We start from the raw sequence: 26,098 nt of genomic DNA on the forward strand, positions 1-26,098 counted from the left end.
ATCTACCCACGCCTGTCTCGTGTGTGTGTGTGTGTGTGTGTGTGTGTGTGTGAATGAGTGATATCTACCCACGCCTGTCTCGTGTGTGTGTGTGTGTGTGTGCGCGTGTATGATATCTATACACATCTGTGTGCATGCCTGTATACTGTGTCTGTAAGCATCTATGTATGTGTGTTGAATCATCTGTATCTATTGTGTCTATAGCTCTACTGTTCTGCGTCAGTGTGAGTTGGGCTGCTCCACCTTCAGCCCCACCAGGGACGGGGGCAGCGCACCCCCAGAAGCAGCAGTAGAAGAACTGGGAGGGGAGGAGCTGTTACTTCCTCCCAAGGAACCCCTGAGACTAGAGCTCCCCCCCTGGCTGGGGGCCGAAATGGCGGGCCGGATCAGAGGCGGGGGCGGGTGGTTGTGGGGGGCGCGGTTTTGGAGGGGCCGCGTCTGGAGAGGCGGGGGCTGACGGAGGAGGCTCGGGGGCGCGGAGGGAGGCGCCGGGCGGAGCAGCGGAGGGGGCTGGGAGAGGGAGGGAGGAGAGCTGCCACCAGAGTCTGGTGGGGAGTCTTCCATTTTGACCTGAGAAGAGATGGAGTGAAGGGAAGGGGAAGAAAAGAGGAGTGAAGGGGAGAAAAGAGGAGGAGAAAGAGAAGAGAGGAGAGAAGAGAGGAGAAAAGGGAAGGAGAAGATAAGAGGAGGAGAGAAAGGGAGAGAGGAGAGGAGAAAAGGAAAGGAGAAGATAAGAGGAGGAGAGAAAGGGAGAGAGGAGGGCATGGGAGGTTGGAGAGGAGAAGGAGAGAGAAAACCAAGTTAGATCAGTGACTGAAATTCCCATTCTGTCCTCCCTTCACTGGCTTCAGGCCAGATCTGACTTTAAAGTGTTGCTACTCACTTATATATATATATATTTTTTTTATATATATTTTTGCACAAATCTTACAAATATTCAAAGATATCTTTCAACAGCATAATATGCAAATTCCAAGATTTTTTTTTTTTTTTTTTTGTATAGACATATAAAACATACAAAAGACTTATACAGACATACCAAAAACAGACATGGAAATTATAAAAAATACTAACAAAAAAAAACATTACTATATGTGCATATATAACCAAGATGCATATACGTTAATGCATATACATACATAATACAATATAAAGTATAGGTACCATCAGGTCAGATCCCATTTTTCACCTTCATCATTGATAATACTGAAACCCCACCTTAATCATTCGTCCCCAGACCGTTCAGTCAGGTGTAGAAAACTGTCCCATACCTCAGCAAAGATATCCTCTCTTCCTGCGACTCTATATGTCACCCTTTCATATGATGCTGTCCGGAACATTAGTTCCATCCATTCTTTAAAAGTAATATCAACAGGTGATTTCCAATGTCGTAATGCAATTCTACATCCTGATATCATGGCCATTCTATACCACATTCCCCGGTATTTAGGCAGTTTAATCCCTTTCGGTACTATACCCAAAACACATGCCATTGGGGCGTTATTTATCTTCACATTCAGAACCTTACTTAGGAATATCACAATTTGATCCCACATTTTCCGGACCTTCTCACATTCGTATAGCATGTGTAGTAAAGTGCCTGTCTCCTTCTCACATCTCCAGCAGATGTCACTGTCCCTTAATTTCAGTCTGGCCAGTTTACTAGGCGTCCAATAGCTTCTGTTCACCACTTTGTAAAAAATAAGTTGTGATTGCGCCTCCCGAGATAATTTACCCCATTTGGACACCAGCTTCTCCCACATTTCCTCAGTAATATTCTCACGTACATCGTTCTCCCAGCTCAGCCTCAGACCCGCCAACTTGGGTGCATTGTATTCTCTTATAACATCATAGAATCTTGACGCACCGCCTTTCCTACGCCATCCTTTATAAAATATTTCTTGAATTGCAGTAATCGGGCCACACTTTGGCCCTCCCATTGATGACGATATACAATGTCTAATCTGTAGGAATTTATAGACGTTTTTATTATCTATACCAAAATCCTCTTTAATATCCTCAAAAGGTAAAACCCCATCTTCCCCGGCTATATCACCTAGTACATGTATCCCCCTTTTAATCCAGTCGTCCCATATGACTGATTTCTTACAAATCTTTCGTTTTTTATTATACCATATAGAGGCTCTTGTAGTCAGATATGGGCTATCACCAGTCAGCCTGTGCGACTGATTCCAAGTTTCCCTGGCAAACGCCATTAGAGGGTTCTTAAGAGGTATAGGTCTGTCTGATTGTGTCAGGAAGGATTCCAGGGACGAGGGATACACCATTTCCTCCTCTATCTTGACCCAAGCAGGTGCCTCCTCAGTCGAGTGATTCAATTTGGAGAGCTGGGAGAGCGAGAACGCATAGTGATACCAGTCTAGCTTAGGCAGGGATAAGCCGCCATTTTCCTTTGCTGCATACATTTTGGCCCGACCAAATAGTGGCCTTTTGCCCCCCCCACAGATATACATTAATGACTTTGTCATACTGTTTGAGTAACTGAGTCGGGAGAGTCAGCGGCAGCATATATAGGATATAATTTAATTTGGGAGCCAATATCATTTTTACTAAGTTTATCTTCCCAAGGAGGGACATATTCATCTTGGCCCAATTCTGGGTCAGAGCACTAACGTGTTCGATTATAGGGGCAATATTGGCTTGTACTATCTCTTTCAGACCTGGGATCAACTTTATTCCTAGGTATATCAACCCTGACGGCATCCACCTGTACTGCCATCCCCTCCTAATAGCAGGGGGACAGCACTGAGAGAGGCATTGCTTCTGATTTGCTCCAGTTGATTGTGAATCCAGAAATTTCGGAGAAGGACTCGATAACAGTTCCAATGACCCCAGCTGCTGTTTGGGGATTGCTGGACACCAATAAGATATCATCCGCATATAAAAATAGTTTATGTTCCACCTGTCCCGCTACTACCCCTTTGATGTCTTGATTAGTCCTTAGTGCGATAGCAAGTGGTTCAAGGAAAAGCGCGAACATTTGGGGAGAAAGCGGAGAGCCTTGCCTCGTCCCCCGTCCTAGATTAAAGGGCGAGGATACGATCCCGTTAGTCAAGACAGAGGCCATCGGATTTGTGTACAACAGTTTTACCCATCCAGTAAACGATGGTCCAAATCCGAAGCGCGTGAAATAAGAATGCAAATTCCACCTTATCAAAGGCCTTTTCGGCGTCCAATGAGAAGGCCACTGTAGGCTCTACATCATTCCTAACCTTCCACATTATGTGTAGGAGTCTGCGAATATTATCAGCTGAGTTTCTCCCCTTCACAAAGCCCACTTGGTCTGAATGCACCAAACTTGGTAGTACATCTTCTATTCTATTCGCTAGTATTTTTGCCAATACTTTTTCTTCCAAATTGCTCAGTGATATAGGCTTATAGTTCCCACAGTATTGAGGGTCTTTGCCCTTTTTCTGTAGTAACGTAATAGTGGCCGATCTCAGGCTAGTAGGCAAGCTCCCTTTTAACAGTGAATCTTGATATACTTTCAATAGTCTTGGAGAGATTATATCACTGAATTGTTTGTAGAAATCGGGAGTAAACCCATCGTCTCCTGGTGCTTTGCCTAATTTAAGGCTGTTGATTGCCGCATGCATTTCCTCTATCGAGACCTCCCCCTCCATTGACTTTACTTGTTGTTTCGATAACGACGGTAATTCAATCTTGTTGAAGAACGCGTCCATTTTTACCTGATCCACCGCCGCCTGTGGGGTATATAAATCCTGGTAAAAGCACCTGAAAACATTATTAATTTCCTTTTTGTCCGTAATAATTTTGTCATTCTTATTTTACGAATTGAGGATATAATACTTTGATTTTGCATTTGTTTATCCCGATTTGCTAGTATTTTACCCGCTCTCTCCCCTTGTTCATAATATCTTTGGTTGGTCCTAAATAAAGCATATTCAGCCTTTTTTTGGTATATGTTGTTCAATTCATATTTGGATTTGTTCAAATTTCTCCACGTTTCTGGGTCTGGTCTCGGACTGTGCCGTTTCGAGAGTGCTTTAATTTCCTCGTCCAATGCTGTCATTTTTTGTTTCTCTGCCCTTTTTAGTATTGCACTGTATTGTATGAGTCGTCCTCTCATGTATGCTTTACATGTGTCCCACATTATGCCACTATCATCTATTGACCCTTCATTAAGTTCCCAGAATTCCTTAAATATAGTTCTAATGTATGCACATGACACTTCATCATTCAACATTAGGTTATTGAATCGCCATCTCCGAGACCGTTGCCCCTCCTCTATGGATGTGATCACCAAATCAACCGGAGCATGATCAGATATTACAATGTTCCCTATCCCAGTATCTGCTATTTGTTCTACCAGTGCGCTAGAGATCAGGAAATAGTCAATTCTAGAGTATGAGGAATGCGGGTGAGAGTAAAACGTGTAGTCTCTTTCCTGTGGGTTCAGAACCCTCCAGATATCCACTAGACCCAATTCCTCTACCAGTACACCGACCGCAAGTCTCCCTGCGTTGTCAGCGGTCCTGGGTTGAGATGACTTGTCCAGCAAGGTGTTTCCAACCAGGTTGAAGTCCCCCCCTATGATTACGTTGCTATTCCCTATCTTCCTAATCACCTCACATACTTCATGAAAAAAGTCTGAGGGCGACACGTTGGGCGCATAGATATTAGCTAATGTAGTTCTCCGTCCCTCCAAATCAGCATCCAATATAACCCATCTCCCCTCATCATGTGAGAAACTGTTGTGCACCTTAATGTCTATGTTTTTTCTCACTAATATTGCCACCCCCCTCTTCCTAGAAGAGAACGTACTATAGAATATTTGTCCCACCCAATCCCTCTTAAGCTTGGCCGACTCTTCCTCATTCAGGTGTGATTCTTGAATTAGTGCAATATCCGTCTTTTTTTGTTTCAAGAACGTCAGTATTTTTTTTCTCTTAATGGAATGATGACATCCGTCTATATTCCACGATACTATTTTAATCAGCCCCATATCCCTTGTAATGTATCTCCCCTGTGCACTCCTGCACGTAGTGCTTCTATGTCTGGGGCGCTATATCCCATATTTCCATATCTAGGACCTGAGACTGTGATGATATACATACTGTACAACAGCATAGTATATGATGAAATAAAAAGGAACACATAAAAACAAATACATTTCCCCCCCCCACATTTACCCAAGCTACGTTCGATAGGACCCCAGATGGAACAATTGTACCGAGGGTGAGATCGATACTCACCTGTGCACTTTGGTCCCCCTCGTCTAACAGAAGAGTGCATTTGGCACAAGGCAGGTTGCCCAAAACTGTGCCCCTACTATTTTGTATACCCTAATGTAACGTATGGCTCACACTGTAGTCTATATACAGTGTGATCAATTCAACTGAACTTGTCAAAATGGTGACGTTTTTTCTCTTCCAACAATTAACATTTGTATATCCCCTAGATACATATTGGTACATTGTAACTTCTTTTTTTCTTTTGATCCACCTTTTCTCCCATTTTCTATATTTTTCTCCCATCCCAATTTCGTATCATCCAATTCAACCCTGCCCTGTCACGAACGCTGTTTCTTGCCTCCCACAAGCCGGCTGCAATGTGGACTAAGTCATACATAGCACAAGTCCCCTCCGGTACTTGAGGTAACAGCAGTCGCATCTTTTCACCTGCGCAGCTCGATCTCTCAGTGGCGAGGAGTAACGTGTGGGAGGCTCACGCTGCCCCCGACACTTCCTGATTCTACTGCGCAGGCGCACCAACCGACCTGTAGGAGTCGCTGTCCACAACGCCCGATCCCCACCCTTCAGTTTCCCACCCCCTAATACGGCCACTGTGTATTACTGTGGACGACCAGCCCCCCCCCCCCCTTCCTCTAGCCTCCCCCATCCCTCCCCTCCATCCCTCCCTCCCTCCCTCCATCCCTCCCTCCCTCCCTCCATCCCTCCCTCCCTCCCTCCCTCCCGCCACCTGGCGCACGATGCCTTGTTTTACTACTTAGTGTTGTTGCTGCCGACTATCGCATACAGCGTCTCAGGCCTTCTGTAGATGACATGTGTCAACAAATGTACATGTCTGTTGAATTTATGCTGTGCCGTTGTTACTGTAAAAATGTAATGATTGTGATGTGTTATTATTAATGAGACATTGAGCTGTATGTGTGTCATTGGAATTTCCCCAAGGGGATTAATAAAGTAATATCTTATCTTATCTTATCTTAAACTGAAAGCAAATGTGGAGCGCTGGGCTCGAACTGACGAGCCCAGCGTCTCCAGCATTTCGTGGCGAGTGCCTTGCCCACTACGCCACGTAGCCGCCCCCGGTACATTGTAACTTCTATGTCATATCCATATTAGACTGTGGTTCATTTCGTCATCCCTTTTTTATCTATCCAGGATATTTTTTTTAATTTTTTTTTAAAAACGTATACAAATTGGCACTTTGCGATGCTTGTTACTCTATGACGATGCCCCTGCGACTTATCTGTATCCATGTGCTTCTTGATCGTTATCTTAATTGACCGCCTCCGACTGTCCCCGTCTGAATCCCTGGAGTTTCTCCCGGTACCCGTGCTGTTCATTGCCCTGCTGTGCGGGGCCTTCATTCTCCGTCGCCTGGATGCCGCCTCCCGGTCCCCGTTTTCTTCCCACTGTCTGCCAGGTAGACGCAGTATCTCCTCTCGATCTGGGTCGGCAGTAGGGTTCACCACGGTGATCTTGAAGCCACGTCTTGCCATATCCGCCGTCGCCTCCGCCGCGCTCTGGTACAGGCCGGTGCCATCTTCGTAAAATACCCTCATTTTCGCAGGATACGGTGTCTGGAACTTGAGATTCCTCTCCTTCATCACTCTCTTGGCCTCGGCATATTCTCCTCGTTTCTTCAGTATTTCAGTGGGGAAATCATGATCGACAAAGAAACGTTCATTGTCACACGAGACGTTTTTCTTCTGCCACATCCGGCGTATTATCTCTTCCTTCATTTTGTAGCTCCCAAACTTAACCACGATTGACCGTGGTTTCAGCTGCGGGCTGGTAGGCCTTGGGGCTAATGCCCGGTGTGCTCGTTCGATATGAAGGTCCATGTCACGAGGCAGGCCGAGTGCGTCCTTAAACAGGCCGTGCATGTCCTTTCCCTCTTTCTCCTCTGGGATACCATATACTCGTAGGTTCTCCCTCCTCGCTCTGCCCTCCTGGTCGAGCAGTTTAGCCTCCGTGTCGGCCTGTCTTTGTATTAGCTTCTTGATCAAAACCGTAGCCGCATCAAGCACATCTTCATTTTCTCCGATTCTTCCCTCCGCCTCACCAAGTCTGTCGTTCATTTTGTTCATCTCATTTTTTATTTCCCGAAATTGACGCTCATTATCTCTTCTGAACTCTTTAAGCTCCCTGTAGATGTTCAACAGCGTGGCTTCTTGTTCAGATTCATCGTCGCCATCTTTTCCTCCCGTTGTATCGCCATTCTCTGCCATTCCGTCGTCTTTTCCAGTTGTAATCGTGTTCGCCCTACGTCTTGTGATTTCATCCCTATTAAATATATACCCTGGTGTTGTTAATAAATGTTTTCCGGGGCTATATCATTTTGCTGTCGGGGAGCTCGTGAGTTAAGCTGCCATTTTCTTCCGCGGTCAAACCGGAAGTCCCACTTATAACATTTTGAATGGGCTCGCACCGCTCTATCTATCTGATCTCATTACACGATACTCACCTCCTTGATCACAAAATGCGGGGCTCCTATAGATCCCTAGGGTAAAAAAGAAAGCCCCGGCCACAGAGCCTTTGCCTACCACGCTTCATCATCGAAGTATTTAAATCCTTGCTCAAGACCCATCTTTTCTCTCTCTCCTTCAGTCTACCCTGATCTTACCTGGTCTGGGACAGACCATTAGCTTAGTTAGTTCTATTTACCTGCTAGAGTAAGGTAGAGCTGATGGGAACATAGTCAGGATGTCTGTCTTCTAACCCCTGTCCCGGTCTCTCTGTGAGTGGATGTCTGGAGTGACTGTGTGATGATGTACAGGCACACAGCCTATATACAGCCAGCCCTGGTCCTCCCCCCGTTGGGCCCGTCAAGGTGGTGTACATACATCTGATTACTCAGTAGTACTCATTTATATATACTCCAGTTTAATCACTTTTATATCGTTATTGCACTTTACCGTTACCTGTGCACTCTGATAAGAACTTAATTTCGTTGTACTGCATTTGTGCTGCATGATGACCACCATGTTAACCTGCTCCTCACCTCCTCCTCCTGGGCTCCCTGGCCTCCTGCCACCTCCTCGCTGCTCCTGCGCTGCTCTCTCTGGTCTCTGCTGGTGGCCACCTGCTCAGCGGCCCACTCCCTCAGCACCTCGTCCAGGTTGAACCTCCGGCGGTAGCTGACGAAGAAGGAGCTCACCTGGACGGAGGGAGAGACGTTCAACTGGATCTATACATCAATGGATGGAGAGGGTCTGTGTCTTTTATTACAGAGAGACACTCACCTGAGCCGTGGTCTTGGTGCCAATCACCTCAGCGATGGCCACAAAGTCTTTACCGTACCGCCGGATTGCTGCAGAGAGACAGAGAGTTGGTTGATGATTGTGTTTCACAGTCATGAAATCCATAAACCAATCTGTGGTTTTCAATCCATTTCATTATTATTATTATTTTTTTTTATCAGAAGTTTGACTCGACCGTGCCCTCAAGGCCCTCGACCTGGCATACCGTGCGGCAAAGGGAACCGCTCTCGCCTACCTCCGGTCAATGGTCTCTAACTACACACCCTCAAGACCCCTACGCTCTGCATCTTCTGGCCGCCTCAGACCTACTCCTATCCGAGCTCCGGGAGGGTCATCAAAGAGAAGTCGCCTATTCTCAGTCCTTGCCCCACAATGATGGAATGAACTACCCATCCCAGTTAGGACAGCCGAAACCAGTCCAATCTTCCGCCGTCGACTTAAGACGCACTTCTTCAACCATTATCCGAAATAATAAAAATTTAATTAAATAAAAAAATCTAACCCTAACTAACCTTACTGTCGGGCACTTGTCCTAATAAACTAACCTACACTGTAGCACTCAACACTTTGATGAACATTGTTACTCAGCTGATAGAGTTGTGCCCTTCCTGATGTCTTGTCGTACAGAACTTGTAAGTCGCTTTGGATAAAAGCATCAGCTAAATGACTAAATGTAAATGTGACTTAAAGGAACACGCCAACATTGTGGGAAATTCACCTACCGTCTTCTCCAGAGTCAGACAAGAAGATAGATACCAATTTACTACTTTTGTGCGTTCAGTAGAAATCTATCCGGCTGCAAGCTAGCCTAGTTTAGCACAGGTTAGACAGGGACCACTAGCCTAGTTTAGCACAGGTTAGACAGGGACCACTAGCCTAGTTTAGCACAGGTTAGACAGGGACCACTAGCCTAGTTTAGCACAGGTTAGACAGGGACCACTAGCCTAGTTTAGCACAGGTTAGACAGGGACCACTAGCCTAGTTTAGCACAGGTTAGACAGGGACCACTAGCCTAGTTTAGCACAGGTTAGACAGGGACCACTAGCCTAGTTTAGCACAGGTTAGACAGGGACCACTAGCCTAGTTTAGCACAGGTTAGACAGGGACCACTAGCCTAGTTTAGCACAGGTTAGACAGGGACCACTAGCCTAGTTTAGCACAGGTTATACAGGGACCACTAGCTACCACCAGGTGTTTTGGGCCAACAGCTAGGCTAGCTGGTCCCTATCCGCTTCTATTCATTTGTGCTTAGATAGGCTAGCTTGTAGCCGGATCACTTTCTACTGAACACAGAGGAAATTGGTATCTGTGTTCTTGTCGGACTCTGGAGAAGACGGTAAGTGCATTCCCCATAATGTTGGCGTGTTCCTTTAATGATGTATTAAAGAGCCTGCGGTCAGTTTTAAACCAGGACCAGGTGAGTCAGCCTCCATTCAGCGCAGAAGACCCAGCGCAGTTTCCTGAGCAACAACTTTCTCAAAATTCCAAACAGTATTGACTCTTTTGTTATCCTTCTATTTATAGAGAACAGCGAGTCTCGAATTCAAGATTTGCAAGTCAAATATCGAGCTTTATGAACAAACAAATACATTTTGAAGTAGCCTACTTTTAAGCTATCCGTCCCATGTGGGATACTATGGTTTTTGTTGTCACTGGTTTGGTAACAGCAGTTCTGTTTGCAGGATGCAAAACCTTTTTGTTTCCCAACCCTGCATTAGTTTGGCTGATCGTGGGAGAAACAATCAGAATAAATGGTCTACTGTGGCTGCTGTAGTGTTAATACAGGATAGACGGACTACCACTGTAAACGCACTCACCGTTTCTAAGGAGGATAGCGGTGACTGTTTCTATGCATCATGACTTGCCTGACACGCAATTCTGATTGGTTGGAGGAATGTATTCATTTCACAACCTGCACGGGTGGAGCCTAATGGAAATTCTTAATTAATGTGCCATCTATATTTGTAATGCAAGCTAATAGAAATCACTCCTCCTTGAAAGAAATGATCACAGACTGTAAATAATGTCACAACGTTATAATGTATCCACTACCCTCTGGCATCAGCTGATCCAACACGAGTAGCCCTTGGGTAAACAACACCAGCTTGTTTACACGCAACAGATAATATATTTTGCGGCGTGGCGGCGGAGCAGCAAGAAGGTCCTGGTTCAACCCCCAGCAGGGGGCCTTTCTGTGTGGAGTTGGTATGTTCTCCCTGTGTTTGTGTGGGTTTCCTCCCACACCAGAGGACATGCATGCTCGGTATATCCTGCCATGGCCGAGCACCACACTGTTGCCCACTGCTCCTGAATAGTTAGGATGCGTCAAGTTTCAAGTTTCTTTAATAGTTGTCATACAGAAGTACAGAATACTTTTATACAAAATGCTTCTTACTGTTACGCTCCAGAGACTGTGCTAGACAAGATAAGTATGAAATAAAATAGTATAGCATGTAAAATAGAAGTCAGTGTTCAGTATCAGTGATGCCACTAACGCGTTACTGTAATCTGATTACTTTTCCCCGAAAATAGTAATCTAACGCGTTAATCTTTACAAGCCAGTAATCTGATTGCAGTTACTTGTCCAAGTGGCTGTGCGTTACTATTTCATTACTATCTCATCATAATGCAGGCGGAATGCAGTATTTTCTTTCGTTTTCGACAGTCAAAAATACGTTTGGAGCCGTTTTCCTTGTATTGGGGAGTGACGTCACAGCACGCAACCTCACGTGTTGCACCATGCTGGTGGGCACGGCTGTTAGTTATTATCAGGCTGACCAAAACATAGCGAGCTAGCAGGGAGACGCTCACGCTGGTAACGCTTTCTTGCACTGGAAGTTCAGTCACTATGCGGAGGAAACAAAATACTGTCTACCGCATCTGGAATATACAGCACAGCACGACCAAACGGATAGAAAAAAAACCAAAGCCGAAGCATCGACTTCTACAGGACTCGGAGGTGCACCAGCCAACCAGCAAAAGCTGGATTTCTTTACTGGATTTAAACTTTACTACCCACACTTGAAGTGCTGATGCAGAAGACCCTCGCTCTGAAGGACACCCTGCAGGACACGACTGCAGGCCTTCCAGATGCCATAGTGCAGGTATGTTCCACCTTTGAGTTAAACATCTTTTGCATTGCACTGTTCATGAACATGGAACACCATACTGCAGTATGTAGGTTGTCAGTAGCACACAATAATAAATAATAATAGCATAGGAGGAGCAGTACCGTTTAATACTGTTTTTTAAGAGCATGAGCTTCAGATACTGGATAGGTATTCAAACATAAAGAACATTTTCTTGAAGTATAACACTCCAACCCATCAAGTGCTCCTGTGGAACGGCTTTTTAGTCTGGGAGGGTTGGTGCTCACGCCTAGAAGGAACAGACTTTCTGACAAGAGGTTTGAGAAGATTCTGTTACTGAGATATAATCACTGGTTTACTCACCCCTCTCCCCTGTTTCACTAGGAACATTAGAACCATAGGGCAGGTAGGCCTCAAAGGTAGGGTACATATCAGCCTACATGTGGTGTTATTGACAATTTATCTTTTGTGAAATCTATAGATCTATAGATAGGCCTACCTGCCCTATTAGTACATTTTACTCAAACTGAGTACATTTTACTCAATTTCTTTTTGTCATTCTTATGTTGTGGCAGCAGCAGGGACGACGACTTCGTAACCTAGTTACTTTCAAAGTAACTAAGTTACTCTGATAATCAAGTAATCAGTAAAGTAACTAAGATTACTTTTTAAAGGAGTAATCAGTAATCAGATTACTTTTACAAGTAATCTGTGGCATCACTGTTCAGTATAGACATATGTACAATGTTCGATGCAGAATAGAAGTAACTTAGTTACCATACAATATACAATATACTATGCAATGTACTAATATACAATACTATATAGTGCAAAGCAGAAATGGGATGAGGTACAATTTAGGTACAATTTACAGTAAGGTGTACGAGTTGTAGTGCAAATCCTTTACCAATAAATATAAAGTGTGTTTATGTGATCTAAAGTGTGGAGAGTGGGTGCTGCAGTGTGTTGTTTGTTTAAAGTGAGTGTGTGCGTGTGGGTGTGTGTGCTGTGTGCATTTGATGGTTGTTGCATAGTGTTTATTGTTCGTTGAGCAGCCTGATGGCCTGGGGATAGAAGCTTCTTCTGAGTCTTTCTGTGCTCGCCTTAAGACTCCGGTATCGCTCGCCTGACCGCAGCAGTTCAAAGAGGCAGTTGTTCGGGTGGCTGGAGTCCTTGATGATTCTCTTAGCCTTACCCCTGCACCGCTTGTTGTAAATGTTCTGGAGGGTGGGAAGCCCCCCTCCAATTGTGCGTTCGGCTGAACGTGTCACTCTTTGTAGTCTGCTACGGTCTTGTGCAGTGCTATTCCCAAACCAGGAGGTGATGTTGCCAGTCAGGATGCTCTCTATTGTACATGAGTAGAAGTTCTTAAGGATCTTCTGACTGACTTGGAACTTCCTTAGGCGCCTGAGGAAGTAGAGGCGTTGTCGTGCCTTCTTCACAACACTGTCAATGTGTGTGGTCCATGTCAAGTCCTCGGATATGTGGGCTCCGAGGTACTTGAAACTGTTCACTCTCTCAACCGGTGCCCCGTCGATGCTGAGGGGGCTGTAGTCCTTGACCCCCGACCTCCTGAAGTCCACAATCATCTCTTTTGTTTTGCTGACGTTCAGGGAGAGGCAGTTCTCCTGACACCACTGTGACAGATTCGCTACCTCTTCCAGGTAGGCCCTCTCGTCGTTGGCAGAGATCAGGCCCACCACTACTGTGTCATCAGCAAATTTGATGATTGTGTTGTTGTTCCGCTGTGCCACGCAGTCATGTGTGTACAGGGAGTAGAGGAGGGGGCTCAGAACACAGCCCTGGGGGGCCCCTATGTTGAGAGTGATGGATGAGGAGGTGCAGTTGCTTGCTCTCACCACCTGGGGTCTGCCCGTCAGGAAGTCCAAGACCCACTGGCAGAGGTCATAGTTCAAGCCCAGGTCCCTGAGCTTGGCTATGAGTTTGGAGGGGACTATGGTATTGAATGATGAGCTGTAGTCGATGAACAGCATTCTCACATAGTTCCCCTGCCTCTTGTCCAGGTGTGATGCTGCTGTGTGCAGCACATGGGCTATGGCGTCCTCCGTGGACCTGTTGGGGTGGTATGCAAATTGCAGGGGGTCCAGGTTGATGGGGAGGGAGGAGCAGATGTAGCCCTTCACTAGCTTCTCAAAGCACTTCATGGCTATGGAGGTGAGGGCTACAGGGCGGTAGTCGTTGAGGCAAGCAGGCGTAGATTTTTTTGGGTACAGGGATGATGGTGGACTTCTTCAGACAGGTGGGGATGACAGCCTGTTCTAAGGACAGGTTAAATATGTCAGTGAATACCGGGGCCAGTTGGTCGGCACAGACTTTTAGGACGCGGCCGGGGATGCCGTCCGGTCCTGCTGCCTTCCTGATATTCACTTTTTTAAAGGTCCGCCTCACCTCGTGCTCGGTTACCCTGAACACTGAGTCTCCATCAGCAGACCCCCCCCCCCCCCCCCCCCCCATTGCCGTGGCTTGTAGGCTGGTGTTGTTATTCACAGCCTCAAACCTCGCATAGAAGGTGTTGAGATCATTTGCTAAGGAGATGTCACTGTTCAGTTTGAGGGAGGTGCCTTTGTAATCTGTCATTGTTCTGAGGCCCTGCCACATAGCTCTAGAGTCAGCCTGTTCAAACTGAAGTTCAACTTTATCCCTGTAACGCCGTTTTGCCTCTATTACTGCTCTCCTGACGTTGTATCTTGCCGTCTTGTGTTCTTCCATGTTGCCTGTCACCAGCCCGGTGTTGTATGCTGATGTGCGCACTTTCAGAGCCTCACGGACGGATTTATCTACCCAGGGCTTTTGATTTGGGTAGATTCTAATTGTGGTAGAGGGGATCGTTTCTTCTACCAGAGTACAGACAAAGTCAAGCACCGTTTCAGTGTAGTCGTTAATATTGGCTGTGTTATCACGGAATACATTCCAGTCTGTGCATTCAAGTGCAGCCTGCAGTGTCTCCTCTGACGTCACGGTCCAACGCTTAACCTCTCGCGATACTACCGGCGTTCGCTTGAGACTCTGTTTATATTTTGGCAAAAGAAAGATGGCGGTGTGATCGGACTTACCGAATGGATGCAGAGGTTGAATTTCCCCAAGGGGATTAATAAAAGTACATCTTCTCTCTTCCTTCCCTTCCTCTTGTCTCGCTCCCTTCTACTGATGATGCAGAATTCCTTGTTTTTGACCAATAGGCACATTAATGGACTACATTAATGGACTGCATTTACTGTATATAGTGCTTTCATCCAAAACGTATGGCACACATTCACTCACACATTCAAACACCAACAACACCGGCAACCATGCAAGGTGCCAGCCTACTCATCTGGAGCAGTTAGGGGTTAAGTGTCTTGCTCAAGGACACTTGGACACTCTGCCGGGAGAAGCCGGAGTCGAACCAGGAACCTTCTGATTACCAGACATTCAACCTACACTACCTCCTGAGCCACTGTCGCCCCTGGGGATGGTTGCTACAGATTCATAGAGAACCATCCGCCCACGCAACTCATTAGTGTAACACAATACAGGTGTAAGATACTGCAACTCATTAGTGTAACACAATACAGGTGGAAGATACTGCAACTCATTAGTGTAACACAATACAGGTGTGAGATACTGCAACTCATTAGTGTAACACAATACAGGTGGAAGATACTGCTGACCATTGTGTATACTACATACAGAAAGTATGTACATCGTACTACATACAGAAAGTATGACATCGTACTACATACTGTTGTTGCTTACTGTTCAGTACATGGAGTGCAGTATGTGTGACATATTACATACGTGAGGACTTGCACACCCAGGTGGAAGTGACCATTTGTAATACCAGAAGAAGAAATAAATAAAGTCCCATGTTATGAAATTGAATGATTTGCTTTTATTATAAAATAATGCAACTAATGTACTGAGCTAAAGCAAAGTTACTCCCGGACTGTGCAATGGTTTTTTTCAATATAGGAGAGCAAATATGATTGGAGAGATGTTTGTAAGTTTAGTGTACAAAAAGCCAAGAAAGGGATTAGAAGGAGATGTATTTATATTGTTGGGGTTAACTTGTGGAACAATGCAGATCTAAATTTAAGAATGAGTCATTTGATTTTGGTTTACAAAATGGTTTATATAGCTATTTTTGAGGGTTGCAAATGTGAATAATGTTCATTTTGTAATAATATTTTGGGTTTTGGAGGCTTAATTTGATAAGAATATAGGACAGGCATATATAAGCATTATGCTTCAGCCTCTACCTCTTCAGTCACTGCCAAAATCAAAGACCGTCGACAGTCTGGAATGATTGTGCATATTGTATCTTGTGTGATGACCGATTAAAACGACTACTACAACTACTACAGCGGTTTCCTTCGTTAGCTGTGCAGTCAGGAGGATATGCTGTCAGTTTTACAAAAAACACACAAATGTTGTTTTATTTGGAAAACCCTTCACTGACCCACAACCGAAAATAACCTGCGGCAGAGAACTGTGCAGCAACCATCCGCTACATACTTCAGATGTTGGTGCTTTTGGTATCATGCATAAGAATCTCGGCTGCATACATTATTTACGTACCAGCCAAACTACCCTGACCTCCATGTGGGGCACAACACGTTGGTCATTTAAAATACATATTGCCAATGAAAAATAAAGGCATTTGAATCGTGTACAAACCCTACAGCGTGCCTTGGGTTGTTTTGAAGGAGACCTGCATTTCCCTTTTTTTATTGAGACCATGCAATGCAATGAGCCCCACACAAGATCAAATAAACATATTTCCTTGTATTTTACCATAGAAAATATGAGCAAAAGATGTCTTTGGCAAGTGGTCAAAGTATAAGCGGGATCAGATACTCCAAGGTGTGCAGTAACTGCAGTTATTGAAAGATTATGCAATTTGCATAATTAGCCTCATGTATTCCCTGCCACAGACCTGGAACTGAGAATGGTAATCTCATTTGATACACATCAGATAATATATAATGTATCATACTCTCATTTGATACACATCAGATAATATATAATGTATCATACTCTCATTTGATACACATCAGATAATATATAATGTATCATACTCTCATTTGATACACATCAGATAATATATAATGTATCATACTCTCCTTTGATACACATCAGATAATATATAATGTATCATACTCTCATTTGATACACATCAGATAATATATAATGTATCATACTCTCCTTTGATACACATCAGATTATATATAATGTATCATACTCTCCTTTGATACACATCAGATAATATATAATGTATCATAATCTCCTTTGATACACATCAGATAATATATAATGTATCATACTCTCCTTTGATACTGTTGTCATGTGGGAATATTCATCACAACAAGTCAAACTTCTGAGCTTTGTGTGCCAAACCAACAGAATTGAGGATGAGATGCAAGCAGACATCTATAAACCTTTGGAGTGGACCCCCCCCCCCCTATGTGTGTGTGTGTGTGTGTGTGTGTGTGTGTGTGTGTGTTTTATAGGAGGGAGAGCCAGCTTGAATGTTCTCTCACCCTGTACAGCCAAGAGCTGCTCCTCTGTGGTCCAACGAGAGTTCATCTTGGGGGCAGGCTGCGGAGAAAGGAGAGAGATTAGTTGCAAGAGGGAGGGATTGAGGGAATATGAGAGAGAGAGAATGAGGTAGATGAATGGGAAGGAGGGATAAAGAGAGAAGGGGTAATGGAGTACTCGTTGTGGAATCACCTGTGCCACAAGTTGATTTATCCTTTCAGATTGAATTGAATGGTTATGTTGGAAAACACTGAATGGGATGTTTGGACTGTTGTTGAATATATTGCCAACACTATGAAATAAAATTACATCTACATAGTTTGAAAACTACTAATATTCTGACTAGCAGTAGCTGGCTACTTTAGACTCAAATCATTATTATCACAGTTTGGTTGGCATTAAATTAGCAACTCTATTCACTTTACCTTGAGCAGTTAGCATTAGCTTCAAGTAAAGACTTCCAAGTCAATGCAACTCATACATTTCCTAAAAGGAGAGAATCCCTCATCAGGCATGAGCACATTATAGATTGGATGCTTATACGACATATACGGGATGCTTATACGGTTATGAGAACAATTTTACCTTCGCTTACCTCCAGACGTCCATCACAATACTAATTTCACACGTGTGCATCAGACTGCTCATTTAAATGTTCGACTAATGGAGTACTTGTTTTTCATGTATAAGGACAGTGGTTCTCAAACCTTTTTGTGTCAAGGACCCCCAAATAGATCAGGGACCCCCATTTAATGACATTTTGTTCAAGGGACCCCCATCCAAGATGATACTCATTCTATAATGTAGGTGGGGAGATGGCAACGGAGAGAGTGGCAGATCAGAGTAGTCATTCTTAAACATTCTCATTGGGCTGACTTATTGTTAATACAATTTTTAACTATTAAACTACTATTAAACTATTCCCCATTTCTCTGGGGACCCCTGGAACCCCCTCAAGGACCCCTGGGGGTCCCCGGACCACTTTGAGAACCACTGCATCGACTACTAAATTACTCGGAACGCCCGTCCCTAGTAAAGAGGTATGGAAAGAGAGAGAGAGAGAGAAGGGAAAGAAGAGAGCAGCTGAAGGTGACAGAGAAATGGGGAGAGAGAGAGAGAGAGAGAGAGAGAGCGAGAGAAAAGGTGGATTAAGACTAATCTCCAGTCCCTCCGGGGGGAATAAAACATATGGAGAGCTGGAGAGACAGAGACAGAGGTGACGGAGAGAACGAGTGGAAAGAGGAGAGGGATCAGAGATCCAGGATGAAGGGAGGGGGGAGTGCATAGGAAGGGGGGGGAGGTAGAGAAGGGATGGATAGAATCTATGTGGAAGTCCTGAAGGGGGAGGCTAAGGGTTAACCCTGTAGATGCTGGGCTAAGAAGCACACTTTCCATTCCCACACATTTCTGCCCGTCGTTGCTCTTCTGCTTTAAATTAATCCTATAACACAGTTATGAATATGAATGTTATGAATTACGTATTTTTCAGTTCCCGTCATCAAGCCACTGCAGGACCTTCAGGGTCATAAACAGGCAGACTGGCAGAGAGCCGTGGCATCAACAGAAGAGTCCAGATGACGCTAAAGACAGAGCTTCCTGCTTCGTGTTTACCTTTTTAAAAAGGTCTAAAAGTTGCCACAGGCACCAAGACTGTTGACCTATAGTCAACAAAAGAAAAGGGGATTTTAATAGTTCAAGATTGTTTATTGTTGTCATGTGCAGTTAAACAGACAGTTTGCCATACAATGAAAATCTTACTTTGCTAGTCCGCCCTTCACACAAAATCACACAATACTTAAACTTAAACATATTAAAAATACAAGGGAGTGCTAGAAAATAATGTAAATGGATAAATATATATATACAAAGGCACAGTGAGTTACATTGCACGTTCCGATCAGTATGAGTCATGAGTATGTTTCATGTAGAGATGCAAATGATGCCAAATATATTTCTTCTAACCAGTCACCGACAGTCTAACTGGTTATTCACAGTTGAAATGGTCTATAAATATATATATTTAAATCAGTAGATTAAAAAAAATAGTTTGTTCCTAATGCATCACTTGCCAGGCTTCATTTTACTTTTGTTTGAGTTGACGCATTTTGGGGGATAACAAAATCTTCGGACATAAGACATTGTTTGCCTATAATTGTGCTCTAAATTCGGTCAACTGGCTTGAGAAAAACTGGCCAACTTTACACAGAGGACACCTCATTGAAGTGAGGAGAGTCTGCATGTGTTAGACCGTCGAGGGAGAGAGAGAGAAGAGGCAGGAGAGAGAGAGAGAGAAGAGGCAGGAGAGAGAGAGAGAGAAGAGAAGAGGCAGGAGAGAGAGAGAGAAGAGGCAGGAGAGAGAGAGAGAGAAGAGAAGAGGCAGGAGAGAGAGAGAGAAGAGGCAGGAGAGAGAGAGAGAGAGAGAGAAGAGGCAGGAGAGAGAGAGAGAGAAGAGGCAGGAGAGAGAGAGAGAGAAGAGAAGAGGCAGGAGAGAGAGAGAGAGAGAGAAGAGGCAGGAGAGAGAGAGAGAGAAGAGGCAGGAGAGAGAGAGAGAGAGAAGAGAAGAGGCAGGAGAGAGAGAGAGAAGAGGCAGGAGAGAGAGAGAGAGAAGAGAAGAGGCAGGAGAGAGAGAGAGAGAAGAGAAGAGGCAGGAGAGAGAGAGAGAGAGAGAGAGAAGAGAAGAGGCAGGAGAGAGAGAGAAGAGGCAGGAGAGAGAGAGAGAGAAGAGGCAGGAGAGAGAGAGAGAAGAGAAGAGGCAGGAGAGAGAGAGAGAAGAGGCAGGAGAGAGAGAAGAGACAGGAGAGAGAGAGAGAGAAGAGAAGAGGCAGGAGAGAGAGAGAGAAGAGAAGAGGCAGGAGAGAGAGAGAGAAGAGGCAGGAGAGAGAGAAGAGAAGAGGCAGGAGAGAGAGAGAGAGAAGAGAAGAGGCAGGAGAGAGAGAGAGAGAAGAGAAGAGGCAGGAGAGAGAGAGAGAAGAGGCAGGAGAGAGAGAAGAGAAGAGGCAGGAGAGAGAGAGAGAGAAGAGAAGAGGCAGGAGAGAGAGAGAGAAGAGGCAGGAGAGAGAGAAGAGAAGAGGCAGGAGAAGAGAGAGAGAAGAGGCAGGAGAGAGAGAGAAGAGGCAGGAGAGAGAGAGAGAGAGAGAAGAGGCAGGAGAGAGAGAGAGAGAGAAGAGGCAGGAGAGAGAGAGAGAAGAGGCAGGAGAGAGAGAGAGAGGTGTGAGAGAGAGAGAGAGAGAGAGAGAGAGAGGTGTGAGAGAGAGAGGGAAGAGGCAGGAGAGAGAGAGGAGGCAGGAGAGAGAGAGAGAGAGAGAGAGAGAGAGAGAGAAGAGGCAGGAGAGAGAGAGAGAGAAGAGGCAGGAGAGAGAGAGAGAGAGAGAAGAGGGCAGGAGAGAGAGAGAGAGGTGTGAGAGAGAGAGAGAGAGAGGGAGAGGCAGGAGAGAGAGAGAGGTGAGAGAGAGAGGGCAGAGGCAGGAGAGAGAGAGAGAAGAGGCAGGAGAGAGAGAGAGAGAGGGCAGAGGGATGAGAGAGAGAGAGAGGTGTGAGAGAGAGAGCAAGGCAGGAGAGAGAGAAGCAGAGAGAGAGAGAAGAGGCAGGAGAGAGAGAGAGAGAGGGAGAGAGAGAGAGAGAGAAGAGGCAGGAGAGAGAGAGAGCAGAGGCAGGAGAGAGAGAGAGAGAGAGAAGAGGCAGGAGAGAGAGAGAGAGGTGTGGAGAGAGAGAGCAGAGCAGGAGAGAGAGAGAGAAGAGGCAGGAGAGAGAGAGCAGAGGCAGGAAAGAGAGAGAGAGAGAGAAGAGGCAGGAGAGAGAGAGAGGTGTGAGAGAGAGAGCAGAGGCAGGAGAGGAGAGAGAGAGAGAGAGAGAGAGAGAGAGAAGAGGCAGGAGAGAGAGAGCCAGAGGCAGGAGAGAGAGAGAGAAGAGGCAGGAGAGAGAGAGAGAGAGAGAGAAGAGGCAGGAGAGAGAGAGAGAGAGAGAGAGAGCAGAGGCAGGAGAGAGAGAGAGAGAGAGAGAGAGAGAGAGAGAGAGAAGAGGCAGGAGAGAGAGAGAGAGAGAGAGCGAGAGAAGAGGCAGGAGAGAGAGAGAGCAGAGGCAGGAGAGAGAGAGAAGAGGGCAGGAGAGAGAGAGAGAGAAGAGGCATGGAGAGAGAGAGAGAGGTGTGTGAGAGAGAGAGAAGAGGCAGGAGAGAGAGAGGTGTGAGAGAGAGAGAGAGAAGAGGCAGGAGAGAGAGAGAGAGGTGTGAGAGAGGTGTGAGAGAGAGAGAGAGAGAGAGAGAGAGAGAGAGAGAGAGAGAGAGAGAGAGAGAGAGAGAGGCAGAGGCAGGAGAGAGAGAGAGAGAGCAGAGGCAGGAGAGAGAGAGAGAGAGAGAGAGAGAGAGAGGCAGGAGAGAGAGAGAGAGAGAGAGAGAGAAGAGGCAGGAGAGAGAGAGAGAGAGAAGAGGCAGGAGAGAGAGAGAGAAGAGGCAGGAGAGAGAGAGAGAGCAGAGGCAGGAGAGAGAGAGAGAGGTGTGAGAGAGAGAGCAGAGGCAGGAGAGAGAGAGAGAGAGAGGCAGGAGAGAGAGAGAGCAGAGGCAGGAGAGAGAGAGAAGAGGCAGGAGAGAGAGAGAGAGAGAAGAGGCAGGAGAGAGAGAGAGGTGTGTGAGAGAGAGAGAAGAGGCAGGAGAGAGAGAGAGGTGTGAGAGAGAGAGAGAAGAGGCAGGAGAGAGAGAGAGAGGTGTGAGAGAGGTGTGAGAGAGAGAGAGAGAGAGAGAGAGAGAGAGAGGAGAGAGAGAGAGAGAGAGAGAGAGCAGAGGCAGGAGAGAGAGAGAGAGAGAGCAGAGGCAGGAGAGAGAGAGAGAGAGAGAGAGAGAGAGAGGCAGGAGAGAGAGAGAGAGAGAGAGAGTGAAGAGGCAGGAGAGAGAGAGAGAGAGAAGAGGCAGGAGAGAGAGAGGGAGAAGAGGCAGAGAGAGAGAGAGAGAGCAGAGGCAGGAGAGAGAGAGAGCAGAGGCAGATAGAGAGAGAGAGAGAGAGAAGAGGCAGGAGAAAGAGCAGAGAGAGAGAGAGAAGAGGCAGGAGAGAGAGAGAGAGGGCAGAGGCAGGAGAGAGAGAGAGAGAGGTGTGAAGAGAGAGAGAGCAGAGGCAGGAGAGAGGCAATTTCCCTATCCTTACCAACAGGAATAATTATGATAAAAACACAAACAAGAGTGGAAGACAAGTGTTGCAGCTTTGTAGAGCGTTGGGTCTGTACATTACCAACGGAAGGTTGCGAGGGGATTCCTTTGGACGGTATACATATTGCTCAAGACTTGGTAGCAGCACCGTTGATTATGCTATAACAGATTTAGACCTAACCTCCTTGAGAGCCTTCACTGTAAAAGAACAAACACCTCTATCAGATCACTCTCAGATCACTTTGTATCTAAAAAGAGCAGACACAGGTAATATAAGCTCTCAACCCTGTAATCTGTACAACATAAAGATGAAATACAGATGGGCTCACAACAGTCTGGAGCAGTACCAGGATGCTATGGTCAGTGAGTCAACACAGTCTCTTCTAGGACTCTGTGGGATATTTGTGGATATCCTGATGAAGAATGTCTCAGTCAACCGAGGCTTGGATAATAACAAGGTTTATTAACCAAACAGATAGAATACATAGAGAGAATGCTGAGGCTCTCGCCCCAGGTGATCAGCTGAAATTACCCAGGTAAGAAGCCTGGATAGATCTCAAGAGGAGATCTATATAGTTAACAGGAGGGGGTGTGGTCCCATTTGATAGGTCAGATGGGGGGGGGGGTACAGGTAATGGGGACACAGGGGAGGGGAGTGTCTTATTCCACAGAGGGGGGGGGGGGGGGCACAGGTAAAGGGAACACAGGGAGGGGGATATATTTACATGAGGACATAATTATACCACAACTCCTTCCTGGCCCAGATTTACCCTCAGAATAATTAAGGTGTAGAGTGGTGTCTGGTACACATCACCCACATATTTGATCATTTGGCCTCATCATCAAATTTAAAATGTAAAATCAGAACAACCAAAGAAAACAAACAAGGAAAGGTGGTTTGATTCAGACTGCAAATCCATTAGGAAGACACTAAGAAATATCTCCAACCAAAAACACCAGGCATCCAGATAGTCAGGAACTCCGTCTTAGTTACTGTGAAACTCTAAAGCAATATAAGAACACACTGAGAACAAAAAAAGAACAATATATACAAAACCAGTTACAATTAATTGAAGAGTCTCTGGGGTCAAATAAATTCTGGGAAAAATGGAACTCATTTACCAAGAAACATAAAAATGAACAATCCATTCAAAATGGAGATACATGGAAAAACCACTTCGAAAATCTTTATAGAAAACCAACACAGAATCAAGCCCAAGAACACATTTCTGAACAATTAAAAAATCTTGAAAGCGCTATTAAGGATTATCAGAACCCACTGGACTACCCAATCAGTGAATTAGAACTGGAAGACAAATTAAAAGCTCTGCAGAACAAAAAAGCATGTGGGACTGATGGCATATTAAATGAGATGTTAAAACATACAAACAGTATAGTCAAGTTAGACCGCGCTCACAAGTACTCACACTGGGTGCTGTAATCCCATAAAGTTCAGTATAACAAAGCAGGGTAGCCGGACAGCACTCACAGGTTCAATGTTTTTTTAATTGGCAGCCTGAATTAAAGCAGACATGTTCGGACAATGTCCCTCATCAGTGAAGGACATTGTCCGAAACATGTCTGCTTTAATTCAGGCTGCCAATTAAAAAAACATTGAACCTGTGAGTGCTGGTCCGGCTACCCTGCTTTGTTATACAAAACATACAAACAGAAAATGCAAATTGGCCATCTTAAAAATATTTAACTTGGTACTGTACTAAGTGTGGGATATTTCCCTGAAAGCTGGAGTGAAGGGTGATCACACCCATTTTCAAGAACGGAGACAAATATGATCCCAACAATTATAGAGGCATCTGTGTTAGTAGTAATCTGGGGAAATTATTTGGCAGCATCCTAAATTCAAGAATTATAGATTTCCTCAATGAGCACAATGTTTTAAGCAAAAGTCAAATTGGATTCCTCCCAAACTATAAAACAGCTGACCACATTTTCACCCTACACACACTAATCGATAAATATGTAAATCAAAATAAAGGAAAGATTCTGCATGCTTTGTCGATTTCCAGAAAGCGTTTGACTCAGTCTGGCATGAGGTTTACTTTTTAAATTAATAGAAAGTGGTATAGGGGGGGAAGTCCTTTGATGTTATTAAATCCATATATGAAAATAACAAATTGGCTGTCAAAATTGGAGATAAACACACAGACTTCTTCCCACAAGGCAGAGGGGTGAAGCAAGGCTGCAACTCAGCCCCACACTGTTCAATATTTATATAAATGAACTGGCATTATTATTAGAACAGTCAGCAGCACCTGGTCTCACTCTCACAGACACAGAAATTAAGTGTCTCTTTTATGCAGATGACCTGGTCATACTGTCTCCTACTAGAGAAGGTCTTCAGCGAAGTTTGGACATTCTTCATCAGTACTGTCAGACCTGGGCCCTGACAGTGAATATGAAGAAAACCAAAATTATGACCTTCCAAAAAAGATCCCAGTTGCAGAGAATTACCCAGAATTCAAAATAGGTGCGACCCCCAAATAGAACAAACAAATAGCTATACATATCTAGGTTTACAAATTAGCTCACTGGAAATTTCTGTTCAGCTGTAAAGGAACTCAAGGAGAAGGCAAAAAGGGCTTTCTATGCCATCAAGCGTTCAGTTCAAATCCAAATTCCAATCAGGACATGGCTCAAAATATTTAAAGCAGTTATAGAATCAATTGCACTGTACGGCAGTGAGGTATGGGGCCCTTTATTAGTAACGGATTGGGCAAAATGGGACAAAAATCCAATTGAGATCCTGCATGTAGAGTTCTGCAAAACAATTCTCAGGGGTACAAAGGAAAAGCCCAAACTCTGCATGCAGGGCTGAATTAGGACAATATCCGTTACTCATAAATATGCAAAAAAGATCAATTAAATTCTGGAGCCATATTAAAAAAAGTGACCCGGCCTGCTATCATCATAAAGCCCTGGCTGCCAAGAGCTGGACCTACAAAGGAGCCCCTTTTGTCAACTCATAATGAAACTGGCTGACAATCTCACACTCTGACAGTACAAACCCTAGCCAGCCTCAGAAGATTAGACCTAACCAAATTATAACCAAAGAAAAAGATAAATACATTACGTATTGGAATCAACTCACACAATCACAACACAAATTAGAAACATATTTGGCCGTAAACAGACAGTATACTGTGGCAGACTACCTCAGCACAGTAACTGATAAGAATCTAAGAAAGACTCTGACAAAGTACAGACTGAGTGACCATGGTTTGGCGATAGAGAAGGGCAGACACAGACAGACCTGGCTGCCCAGAGAGGAGAGGTTGTGCTGTCTTTGTGATGATGGAGCCATAGAGACAGAACTACACTTCCTAACACAATGTGAAAATTACAGAAATATTAGGGAGGAATTCTTTCCAAAAATTGAAATAATTTCCCCAGAATTCCAAAGTATGACAGAAGTGCAGAAATTGCCATTCCTCCTGGGGGAACAGAAAGAATGTGCAGTTTTAGCTGCAAAATATGTCAATTCATGTCACAAGAAAAGGGACAACCAGTAGGACACATATACTATATATATATATGTACCATGTTTTATTCACCGCACCATCTCCTTTATTTCTTTGATCTTGTTCTGTTGATATTGTTGTTGTATTGTATAATGTTGTTTGCTGTTTATGTCATAATTGTGCTTTGGCAACATTTGTGAAATTTCATGCCAATAAAGCTTTTTGAATTGAAAATTGAATTGAATTGAATTGAGAGAGAGAGAGAGAGAGAGAGGTGTGAGAGAGAGAGGGCAGAGGCAGGGAGAGAGAGGTGTGAGAGAGAGAGAGCAGAGGCAGGAGAGAGAGAGAGAGCAGAGGCAGGAGA

The 26,098-nt window shown here is 44.9% G+C and overlaps 1 protein-coding gene across 1 annotated transcript in view; it reads right to left on the minus strand.

Annotated features, from left to right (window-relative positions):
* Positions 1–219: 219 nt before the first annotated feature.
* The window catches only part of rcor2 (REST corepressor 2), a gene marked incomplete at its 3' end in the record, with an annotated part of 116,954 nt that continues 91,075 nt past the window's right edge, over positions 220–26,098 (minus strand). The window contains exons 10-13 of the mRNA XM_084321376.1: positions 17,124–17,252; positions 8,477–8,544; positions 8,236–8,391; positions 220–570 (exon numbers count right to left, since the gene is read on the minus strand). Of these exons, the coding sequence (XP_084177502.1) occupies positions 220–570; positions 8,236–8,391; positions 8,477–8,544; positions 17,124–17,252 (704 nt within the window). The remainder of the gene's footprint in view (positions 571–8,235; positions 8,392–8,476; positions 8,545–17,123; positions 17,253–26,098) is intronic.

Source organism: Notolepis coatsorum, assembly GCF_963971535.1.
Source record: "Notolepis coatsorum genome assembly, chromosome: 1".
Taxonomy (NCBI): domain Eukaryota; kingdom Metazoa; phylum Chordata; class Actinopteri; order Aulopiformes; family Paralepididae; genus Notolepis; species Notolepis coatsorum.